The sequence below is a fragment of the Macrobrachium rosenbergii genome, chromosome 4 (assembly GCF_040412425.1).
Source record: "Macrobrachium rosenbergii isolate ZJJX-2024 chromosome 4, ASM4041242v1, whole genome shotgun sequence".
Taxonomy (NCBI): Eukaryota; Metazoa; Arthropoda; class Malacostraca; order Decapoda; family Palaemonidae; genus Macrobrachium; species Macrobrachium rosenbergii.
The window spans coordinates 17,122,501-17,135,000 of NC_089744.1; the positions used below are offsets into that span (position 1 = coordinate 17,122,501).

General features: G+C 37.4%; 1 protein-coding gene across 9 annotated transcripts in view; it reads right to left on the reverse strand.

Annotated features, from left to right (window-relative positions):
* The window catches only part of kn (EBF transcription factor knot), a 226,617-nt gene that overhangs the window by 112,728 nt on the left and 101,389 nt on the right, over positions 1–12,500 (reverse strand). For all 9 annotated transcript variants that reach the window (XR_010850709.1, XR_010850705.1, XM_067090293.1 and 6 more), the window contains exon 6: positions 12,333–12,401. Coding sequence is in view for 7 of the 9 variants with exons in the window: in XM_067090293.1 (XP_066946394.1) it covers positions 12,333–12,401 (69 nt within the window). In the remaining 2 variants the exon portion in view is untranslated. The remainder of the gene's footprint in view (positions 1–12,332; positions 12,402–12,500) is intronic.

The following is a 12,500-nucleotide window of genomic DNA, read 5'->3' on the forward strand; positions in this document are numbered from 1 at the left end:
TAACTTGCATCAAAGTGACGCTCTGGTAGAGTTCCTTCTTATTCTATTTTGCGTTCTATGAAGGAATGCATTGTTAATTTATGCATAAAATGACCTCAGATCGTAGAAGAGAGAGAGAGAGAGAGAGAGAGAGAGAGAGAGAGAGAGAGAGAGAGAGAGAGAGAGAGAGAGAGAGAGAGATTTAATTTATATTTTATTGTTATTTTTGTGTTATATATGCTTGCAAGCACAGCACAAATGCTCTCCAGTCCATCAACAGACGATTGCATTCATCCTAATATCAGAGAACAATCCATCGGATGCGCAACGTCTCCCAGTCAAAAATAATTTCCCCTTCATTTCTCTTACATCTTGAGGCTATCGTTCTCCCCTAAAATTCATCATCTTTAATCCGAATGCATCTACACGTATATACACTCGTTGCTCGCTTTCCACTGCGTCTTTAATTCTCCTTGAAAATTGTGAGCGCGATGCATTAACGTTACTAAGGACCGTACCAGTACGGTTTTGTCGTTTGCATCACTTAGAAGACAGCAATAAACGCGCCTTTCTTGTTTTCAAGGATTGTGTACTTTGTTATAAAAATATTTTTTTTTTTAATGAGGATGCATAGCACGTGATGTATGCGCAAACACCTCGTCTTTTATTGGTGTTTTTGGTGTCCATCTCTGGCGCCACAATTTTTCTCGTCCCCCTTTCACGGATTCCATCTTTAGGACGAGTCGGTAGAGTTCTCGGCTAGCACTCTGCTAGGTCCGGGTTCGAATCCCCGGCCGGCCAATGAAGAATTAGAGGAATTTACTTCTGGTGATAGAAATTCATTTCTTGCTATAATGTGGTTCGGATTCCATAATTAGCTGTAGGTCCCGTTGCTAGGTAACCAATTGGTTCTTAGCCACGTAAAATAAGTATAATCCTTCGGACCAGCCTTGGGAGAGCTGTTAATCAGCTCAGTGGGCTGGTTAAACTAAGGTATACATAACATGTATATACCATGAGCTGTGATTTCTTATATGGATAGATTTCTCATACTTCTGTATTCCGTTATATAAACGCAAAAAACACCATGAAACTAATCGAACTCAGTATAACTGGGGGCCAAAATGATCAGAATTACCTAAAATCCTGTAAGGGATTCCGGAAGAAACGAAACTTCCTTTAGAGGAACAAGATTTGAAACTGTTAAATAGAGGCATGTGCATATTTAATCAGCGCGAAGCCTTATGCCGGGGTCCGGGGGTAATAGGATTAAGAACTTCCTTTCCATCTCATATGGTGATTAATAATTCAGACCCGCGTAATGCATCTATGAACTCGATCATTTGAGGCTGGGACCAACGCCTTCTTTACCGCTGAAAAATGATACTCCTCGCTGCCTTATGGGTACTAAAGATTGCTTTGTTGGATTATGGAATATGTCTGACGGCCCTTATTCACCTTGTATAAACCTACAAGAGACATGTATTCATTCCCTTAAAATCTTGGAAGGCAGACATTTCTTCCCTTAAAAACCTTGAAAAACACTTACAGAGTTCCTCTAAGACTTGGACGAATATCTAGAGGAATTTATTTCTGGTGATAGAAATTCATTTCTCGCTATAATGTGGTTCGGATTCCACAATAAGCTGTAGGTCCCGTTGCTAGGTAACCAATTGGTTCTTAGCCACGTAAAATAAGTCTAATCCTTCGGGCCAGCCCTAGGAGAGCTGTTAATCAGCTCAGTGGTCTGGTTAAACTAAGATATACTTAACTGGAAGAATATCTGTTTCCAGACTCCTTGTAACCTATCATTATTTTTTTTTATCGCAAAGTCGGATCAATCGCTTTCGTAAAATTTTGGGTCACTTCCATATTCCTCCCTTCCTTTCATCAGGCATCAGATAGCCAGTCCCAACGGCCTTTGTCTAAAGAAGAATTGTTTAGCTTGTTTTAATCATGTGAAAATTTGCTCTGGGTACAACTACTATGATAATAATAGTATTCACCTTGGTACCAGCCGCAGAAACGTGACAAATGTATTTCTAAAGATGCAGACGATGACACAAAGAGAAATAATATATATTAAATATTTCAGAAATACTAATTCACATACAAGTCACAAAGAAATGAACACTTGGATGATTTAGAAATAACTGCGAACAATAACAATACATAAAAAGAATATGGAAATGATTATTCAGACGAAAAATAATGGAGAACGACAAGAATGGTTTAAAACTGTAATCTCTCTCTCTGACTCTCAGCATACGCCGAACATGAAAACCCCGGGATATTTCAGAAAAGGCGATACCATCAGCTCAGTTGTGCAGTATTTCAGGTCAGAATGAAAATTAGTAAACCCACATGACGAATTCCCCTGCAAAAAAAAAAAAAAAAAAAAAAAAAAAAAAACGATGCCACGAACTTTCCTTTTTTCCATACAGTTCTCTCTCTCCCCAACCCTTTTTTTTCCTCTGTCTCACATTGCCTTCCTACTCCTCTCTGCTCACCCAATACCCCTGGCATCTCCATCGACAGCGCCCCCACCCCACCCCTCCTCACACCTTCCCCTACTCGGCCCGATCCCCACTAATCCCACAAAGCCAATTCAGCGCTGGTCATGCAAACCCGTAATAAAATAAATGCAACTGTTACTTTAGAGAGCAATGAGATCTGTTTTGCGTGATGCCCCAACGTCACAATATGAGATGGGTTAAGAGAGTGGTAAGGTTTCGACATGGGAGTCCCATTATGAATGGGCTGGATGAGGTGGAAAGAAGGCGGGAGTAAAAATTCCAGAGTGCGGGTAATTCTCGTGTCATGGGATAAGACACAGATAAGCAAGAAGCCCAAGTATGTGTGGGAGGATCGTCTTAAAATAGTGTGGATGGATTACACTGATGCTGCTGATATTCTCTTGCACGGAGTAGAAACGTTTTGGTAAAGGTAAATGAATATATATATATATATATATTATATATATATATATATATATATATATATATATATATATATATAATAATTTACATGGGCTACTATATTAATTTATAATACCTTTCTATTTTTTCTTCACATCAACTGCAACCATGTTCCAGTGATTATAGATGACGCGTCGGCTGATAAGAATGACCATTTATTCTAACGCAATTCAACTTATTTTCCTTGGCAAATGACTAATCAGTTTTGCTAAAATTCTCATGGGAATATATATATATATATATATATATATATATATATATATATATATATATATATATATACATATATATATATATATATATATATATATATATATATATATATATATATATATATATATATATATATATATATACACACATATTATTGAATCTATTATGTTCATTGCTTAAAATTAAGCAAACCTTTAAGATCGTGATGTGAGCACAATAAAACTGTAACTGCTCGTAACCTCCCAACACTTCTTTCATTTGCAATTTAGAGGGGTATTAAAGGTCAGTTAACTTTCTGCTGTAACATGCAAGAAGCACCAATCTTTCTCTCCACCTCTTCCTCTCTATCCATCTCAATGTCCATTATATACATACATACATACATACATACATACATACATATATATATATATATATATACCTGTATATATATATATATACATATATATATATATATATATATATATATATATATATATATATATATATATATATATATATATATCACACATACCTGTATATACATGTAACCGGAACTATCATTGAATGTCGTCCTGAAATTATAAAATGTATAAATGCTGAATTTTAGTAGTAAATTGTCCACACGGAGCCATCAAAGAGCCATGCTAGAAATTCAACCATTAAAACAGCGCAACTGAAAGCAAAGGTGCCGTCCACATAACTGCTACCAAAGGACGGTATTTCCAAATATATATTCGTAAAAACAAAATTGTCAGTTCAAAGTCATTTTAAAATACACCAATATAAAAAACAAGACAAGTAAATGAACGGCAAATTCGTTCAAAATGGTAATAAGAATTCTGTACCGCAATAATTCTTTCCTTTGCATTATCTCGTTTCGAACAGGCAGAGCCAATGGCTCTTTGGAGATACAATGCTGCCAGACGCTAGATATTGTTTACACGTTTCACTAATGTCCCAGCGGAATCCGCCTCAAGATCGGATACGCGTTTCGAACGTGATTAAAGCTTTGATGCCAGGTCGATTACGCCATTGCTCTCGTCAGGAAAGGAAAGAGATTTATAGATCTCGAAGGCGTCCTCGCCTACCATCCAAAAGCCCAGCGATGCATTATTGATAACGAGAGCTAAAAGATATTAATGTCTGTCTCGAACACAAGAATGGTGTCAATAAATCGTCCTGGGATTCAAACGAACCCTATAGGAATAACATCAAAGATAATGCATCTTTCGCTGAGAAGCTCTAAAAGAAACTGCATCTCGAATTTTGAATTTTTTTTTTTTTTTTTTTTTTTACATTATTTGGATAAGATTGCGAAATATTCTCATCACGAACTTGATAGATTTTACAGTAATTATGAAGTAAAACATTTTATTTCAGAAACCGTTACGAAAAATGTAACCAACACCTCACTTCTCACCCCAGCACTCCCTTAAAAAGACCACAGGAATACTGCAAAAAAAAAAAAAATAAAAAAAAAAAAATAAAATAAAAAAAAACAATTCAAGTATTAATTAAGACCGCAAATATCATAGCCAGAAAGTTTTTTTTTTTTTCGAGAGGTTGTGAAAACTGGAATGAACTTTTATCACGAGAGATGCCTTTGATAGAGAGAGAGAGAGAGAGAGAGAGAGAGAGAGAGAGAGAGAGAGAGAGCCCAGGTGGGAAGAGCCTAATTAAAGAGATCTACGAAACGACATGAGGACCTGGGGAAAAAACTGATAGAAATTATCACTCGAGATACAATTTAGTTTATCGCCCAAAACATTAATGGAAACTGACCTTCATTGATAGAAAGGGGGAAAAAAAACTTTTCCCTAATTAACATTTGATTTAAAAATCCAGAGAGTTCTTCTCCCAAGAGACTTTGAACATAAAAAGCTATCGTGAATGTACAGTGTTGTTTTTTATTCGGCAGTAGGGGATGGTGGGAGGAGGAATCCCGGAGGACATTATCAAAAAGAAATTAATTTATACAACAGTAATTTACCAGTAATTAATAGCCATTCCATTCTCATCAGGGTTAGGACAATGAGAGAGAGAGAGAGAGAGAGAGAGAGAGAGAGAGAGAGAGAGAGAGAGAGAGAGAGAGAGAGAGAGAGAGCCATCTATAAGCAAAAATAAAGAACTACTTTAAACATCTAATTATTAGGAATAAAAAACCTGAATAATAAATGACAGGAAAATCTATCAAGTATCGTACCCCATTAGCTAATGAATATTGTAAGAGTAAACAACAACAATATAAATCTTACAGTAATATCTCATATTTTGGTCTTCCTGTTTCTTTACGTGTGTCACTATGCATTATTCTCAGCTTGGGGTTCATCGAAAAAGGTTAAGAAAAATCACAAAATCCCTTCCCTCAACGCCTATATTTTCTCGTTGTTCTATGGGCACAAGAAGAAAATATGAATGAATAAAACAACAATTATTGCCAGAGCATGTACAAAGGACTTAATACTCATAAACACAGAACGCCGTGAACAAATATACGCACCGTGAAAACACGGACATATAAAGAATAGAAGCAACACAAAGAAAGATTCGTGGGACTTTTAAAAGATCTTGCCACTATTATACACACAGTGACACGCGCACGCACACACAGGAGGAGACGCAGAAGAAGGAAACGCATTTGAAAAATTTCCCTAAGGGCTTTCCGCTCTCAACAATCATGTCTCTTGTTTATTGTTTGATAAATAAGGGATTTCAGACCGAATGGGAAGACACTCTGCTCCCCCTTTGTATGAAAAGAAAACAGCAGCAACTAAAACAAGCCTAAAGATTACCTCGTACTTTGTATTCATATCTTTCTTGATTCGAATCCGGGGTAAAACAACAGTCTTGATGAGGCGGAGCTTAAGAAATACTGCTTTTTCCAGCACAAAAACACAAATAAAGGCTTAAGCACAAATTAATGTAATTCGTTCCTGCGAGAGAGAGAGAGAGAGAGAGAGAGAGAGAGAGAGAGAGAGAGAGAGAGAGAGAGAGAGAGAGAGAATGTGTGTGCTTACGTTATTTCAAGCAAAGGATGTTATAGTTATATTTAAATAAAGGACAATTATTCTCTTCGCATAAAACAGTCAAGGAAACAAAATGTGTTTGCGTGTGTGTGCGTACGGAGAGAGAGAGAGAGAGAGAGAGAGAGAGGGCGCGGAAGAATATGTGTTTACGTATTTCAAGCAAAGGATGTTAGTTATATTTAAATAAAGAACAATTATTCTCTTCGCATAAAACAGTCAAAAAAACAAAATGAGTTTGCGTGTGTGTGCGTACGGAGAGAGAGAGAGAGAGAGAGAGAGAGAGAGAGAGAGAGAGAGAGAGAGAGAGAGAGAGAGAGAGAGAGAGGGAAAATGAGAAAGATAAGGAGGAAGGGAGAGGGGGAGGGGGGGAGATGGCACATTCCCCGTCTCCCTCACTAAAGAGTCTCTGGAGAAATCCACTGAAAATATTGCCTTACATAGCCATAAACCAAGAAACAAAGAAATAAAGGAATGGAATACATATTTATCTCTGCACGGTCGACGATGGGACCCAAATGTTAGATATTTATAATGTTTTTATATAGCATAATCATTTTATCTTATTTAGCCTCACTTATTCTTCTTTATGGTTTGAGTAAACGGTATAATTTGGCGTCTAGTAACCGTTCCTAATACTCTACTACTTTAGTAAGGACATTATATAATACTCACTTGTACCTTTCACTGGAATCATGGACTTTCATTAAAATATTGTAATTACTGAAAAGTTACAACTGTTTCTGCTGATACTGCTATTATTTAATTTCTATGGTTAAGTTGCTGTGACTAATTTTTGTTCTTTTCCACATTCGGCCTTGAATAATTATCGTCGCTTTGGAGACAGGATACCAAAATTTGACCCATAATTGGACAGTGATGGGTGGAACGAAAATTCCTTAGCTCCCCTTATTTGGTCCAGCAAAACACTAAATTGATTTGCTACTGGTCTGCAAAACGTAGAAGGGTTCCTCCTAACAGTTTTTTGTCCTTGTTTCTTCAACCTCTCTAGAAGATGCAGATAACTATTTAGTTATCAAAAATGTTTCCGCAGCCTTGAAGAGGCTATTTAACTATTATTGCTACTATTATTTTCACTTGAAAAAGCTCACTCTGAAATGGCGACGCAAATTGTTTGCTCTATAGTAAGACTGACTACAGTCTGTCTCTCACGAGATTTTGAAATTTGAACAAAAGCGAGACACTGATCCCGCGATCGTAAGTGAAATCCTTTTAAACGGCTTACTACACTGTACGTTGCTTGTTGAGACATAAAAAGAATGTATTAAGCTTTAAAAATATATGGTCACATCATTCAATACCGTAGTAAGCTTGCATTTCCTCTTATCTGCTACGAACGTTGAACGTTAAAAATAGAAGGGAAGGAGATACACAGATTAAGGGTAGTAGCTCATTAGGCAAGTTGACTTGTCGAAATCTTGTCAGTGACAAGAAAGAGAATAAGGCATCCTTCCAAATGCTAGAGCAGTGGTTCTCCTTTTTTTTTTTTTTTTTAGTGATGGCACCTAACTAATGTAATCATTACCGTGGCACCTTCATTATATATATATATATATATATATATATATATATATATATATATATATATATATATATATATATATATATATAAAATATACACATAATATATTAGTGTAGAAAGACTGAAAATAATTATATGAAGACTTCTGCAAGCTTTTTTTTTTTTTTTACAAATGTTCATCGAGATGATTTAACCAAGGCAAAATTCTTGACAATCTTCACCCATAGGCACTATCTGTGGCACCCCAGGGTGCCACGCCACCCAGTTTGAGAATCACTGTGCTACAGCATCTGTCCTCGGAGAAGTCACGAGTAGAGCCCTCATAAAGAGTGTGTGAGGGGGAGAAAAATGAGGTGTCACAACAGAATCTCAAATCTATGATCCTGGGAGATTAGGAAGGCTCACTCAACTCAGACATTGGAACTGGAGGGGGAATTGCATTTCACTTGAAAACAAAAGCCCATCTTGCATTATAATAACACAACGAGTAAAAAACGCGCCGAAGTTTCTTCGGCGTGCAATCGAGCTTTGTGTACAGCGTATAATGCAGCATGAAACTCTCAGCCACGGCCTATGAAAGTCTCAGCCGCGGAGCATGAAACTTTCAGCCACAGCCTGTGGGTGGCATGTGTTGTTGGCACCTATAACAGTGCCAGACGCACGATCATCACTAATTTTAACCTTAAATAAAATTTACAAAACTTACGAGGCTGGAGGGCTGTAATTTGGTATGTTTGATAATTGGAGGGTGGATGATCAACATACCAATTTGCAGCCCTCTAGCCTGAGTAGATTTTAAGATCTGAGGACGGACAGAAAAAGCGTGGACGGACAGACAAATAGCCATCTCAAAAGTTCTCTTTAACAGGAAACTAAAAAAGGAAACAACAGTATAACGGACAAAGCTATCTTGGGGAACTATCGCTTAAATTTAAGTTCCGGCGAATGAAGTATGAATGTCAAAGTCTATAAAACGGCGAAGGTACCGATTTGCAAGAGATGGAAAAAAAAAAATAGTATCACCGGAGAGTTGGCTTAAAGAGAAGGGAGTTTTACCGAGTGAGGAGAGCAAGGAATTTAATAGGAGAGCAAGGAATTTATTAAAGTTGGTATTCAGGATTACGAAGACTGGAAAAGTGAATAAACGATGAAGCACATGGAAACAGAGTGAAACCACAGGTGATTTTAGAACTACTAATAATACTATTATTATCACCTTATGCCAAGCGACATTAACAACTAGAAAGAAACAGATGTCCGGAGATGACTGAGCCTTGAAAACAAATCCGATGAAGGAAATCACCATTTAAAAAAAATCAGTTCACACATTGGGTAAGTTGATGCCAGTCTATCAAACGCAGATTAGATCAAATACAAAAAAAATAACTAGCTTTTTAAGAGCATACACCTTCTAGAAAATTCAAAAAATTCTTATGTTAATAACAGAGCGACAGTCTGCGAACCCCTGGAGGCGTTTGCCTTGGCATCCACGGTAATCAAATGATAAACATTCTCTCTGCCCATCAACCCACGCATCAACAATTCCAGCAGAAATGCAAGGCCATCAATAAGACCACAAAAATCCTCATGATTATAGCAAAACTGACTGAAGGGTAAAAAAAAAAAAAAATAACTTATCAAAAGACTGCATTTCGGTTCTAATGATGATTGAATGCTGCCACTCAATTGACGGGACAATGTGCTCATCGATCCTCCGCGTCCATTAATTTTTTGGAGCTGTGGTTTACCCCAGGAGACTTCCAGACGCGCACACACAAGCACAACACACATGCTGCCCTTCTCTCTCTCTCTCTCTCTCTCTCTCTCTCTCTCTCTCTCTCTCTACCTTTTGTGACTACCAGAGCGATAAGAAACGGCAGGTCTCTCGTTTTTGTCTTTACTCATCCGCGCATCAACAACGGGCCCCTTTCAACATCTTGGATTCCCCCACCTTCCGAATCTTTACCCCTGGTCTTCCCCAATCCCCGCCCACACCGTTCACCTCAGCCTCTCTACCCTAACCAACCCCCTTCTATTACCAATCCACAACCCCTTCCCTATTTAGGCAACCATACCATGGAGCTAAGAACAGACGGTAGTCTTCAGGAGCCTTTATTCGCGTAAATGTGCCCATTCGCATGAAAGCCGAAGGAGTATTGAACGCTATATATATATATATATATATATATATATATATATATATATATATATATATATATATATATATATATATATATATATATATATATATATATATATTTCCATTAACACCCGACAGTTAAAGAAGAATGATGTCCCATCTTCGGCAGTATTTTAAAATTACACGTTACTCCACTCCCAGCCAAAGCACCTTACAACTGACACACACAAACACAGCTTCAATCGATTACAAAACGAAATTATTTATGGAACAAACACGAACGAGTCGTCCGGAGGGAATCAAACATTAAGTCCGAGGAAAAGTCCGTCGCTACGTAACCCATTTCTTGAGCGTGAAAGACACCACGGAAGCAGCCCATTAGACAGAATGATTACGCATGTGGATAAATTACTTTGGGAAAAACAACGGGACCTACAGCTTATTGTGGAATCCGAACCACATTAGAGCGAGAAATGAATTTCTATCACCAGAAATAAATTCCTCTAATTCTTCGTTGGCCGGCCGGAGACTCGAACTCGGGCCTAGCAGAGTGCTAGCCGAGATACCGATTCGTCCAACGAAGAACTAGGGAGGTGGTAACAGAAGTGTATATGGGCGGATAAGGAATCAGTGAGGTCGGGGTTGTTGGGGTGGGGGGAGGTTTGTCGCCGCTACATAAAAAGACCCAACGAGGCTGAAATAGGTCGTTTTGTGGGATTAATGAAGCGATGCGCCGTTCTTTTCTCTCTCTCTCTCCCCGCCGTCTGTTCGATTCGATATTTGTCTGATTAAAACGGCACCACTCGAAGAAGGTCTTAATACAGGATGGAGAGTTGCGGGAACCCGCGATTCATCTGCAGTCGGCACAAAACAAAGGTTCCCTTATGACCCTAATTACGTCCCCTTTTATTCTACGTTTAAAGGGGTAGTGCATAAGACTACATTTAATAATGTACACTTGTTAATATATGTAATGCATGCACCGAAAAAATTTTGTGCAAGAATTATGAACGCAGAGAGAGAGAGAGAGAGAGAGAGAGAGAGAGAGAGAGAGAGAGAGAGAGAGAGAGAGAGAGAGAGGATATGAAACGTCCAGTTTCAGACCAACAAAACCGATATGAAACTACATCGCAAAAGCTGATTTGGTTAGCGAAGATTTTTAAATATCCTCAAAATGCCGTGGAACCAATCTAGAAGACCGACGGAAAAGCCAAAGAGTATTTTGACTCATTCATGTTTCCCGATCTTCTCAGATCTTTGAACGTAAGGACCATTCAGAATGAGACAATCCCTATATGAGACAGAATATTCTTAAGATAATCTCCATAACTCAGTATTAAATTTTCCTTTAATATAAAGAAATAAATTCTGAAGCGGCGTATGGGTCACCGAAAATTTGTTCCACCTTATGAGTGAAATGGTTTAAGTATATTCTGTGGTCAACATTCTAAGACTTTCCCATTAAAGACATTTGAACATAAGACAAGAAGGAACGTATATGAGAAGGAAATAAACAGTCATTGTAACCTACGAAATTATTTCGTCATATTCATCGAATAAATAAACGTTACATAACTTACTGATAATGAATGGGAAAGGGATTCTTGCATATCGTCATTTTAATGGAAAGTTCCTTAACAGTGTGACTGCATCAGACGAACGCGGATGCTAGTGATTAAATCTATATTACTTCGGATCAGTGCATAGGCCAGTGGCAAAATGCAAACAAACGTCTTGGTAACATACATATCCGTCAAATTCATTCTTGGTAGACTTGTAGCCCACAGTTCTACAATAATAATAATAATAATAATAATAATAATAATAATAAAATAAAGACAAATATCATGTGATTCTCATTTTACTGTCCCAAAAGTACTTTTGACCGATTGCAACTATAATAACAGGGAAAAGAAAGCTGAACTTGCTTCTAGTATTTTCCTTCTAATTTTGTAAAGATGTCTGCTTTCCCTGAACAGAGTTTATATATTTTTGTTCGCTTCCCAAGTATTTAATCTCAAGTACGTTTGCATAAATATATAAATTCACACCTTGATAAACATCCATGAATCCTCTAACAGGGATCGGAATGAATCGGCAAAAACGTTTGGAAAAGTTTTCCTCCGTCTCTCTGAGATTCAGTGATTCATGACTAAAAACGCGAGGCATTCGGCATAAAAAAATCGCATTGTAGTTACAATTAAGTAAACTGAAAGTCATTAATATTATTAGCGCAAAAAAAAAAAAAAAAAAATAATTATCAAAGCTGCATCTTTCCTATTTTGTCTATCAAAAGAAACGCACATTGCATTTTCTTATCCATAACATGACTTGGGCGCTTCCAAGCAGAATTTGAGCAAGGGAACGGCAGTAATCTTAACATACGATGAATCACACAATTTTCCTTTGTGAAAGAAGAGGAATGTTATATTTTTGTTTCCACTTCACCTAAAACGGAAAGAATAATCACTTACCTGTCTATAATGACTGGATCAGAAGGCGTTTCGTTTCTATTTCCGCAACTCTTCTTGTCACAACATCGGCTGCAAAAGAAAGAAAAGACATTATTCATAAGAATATGTTAGCAAACTACTCCTGAATAAAAATCCCAAGGACGAAAAGTTACAGCACTACTAGTTCTG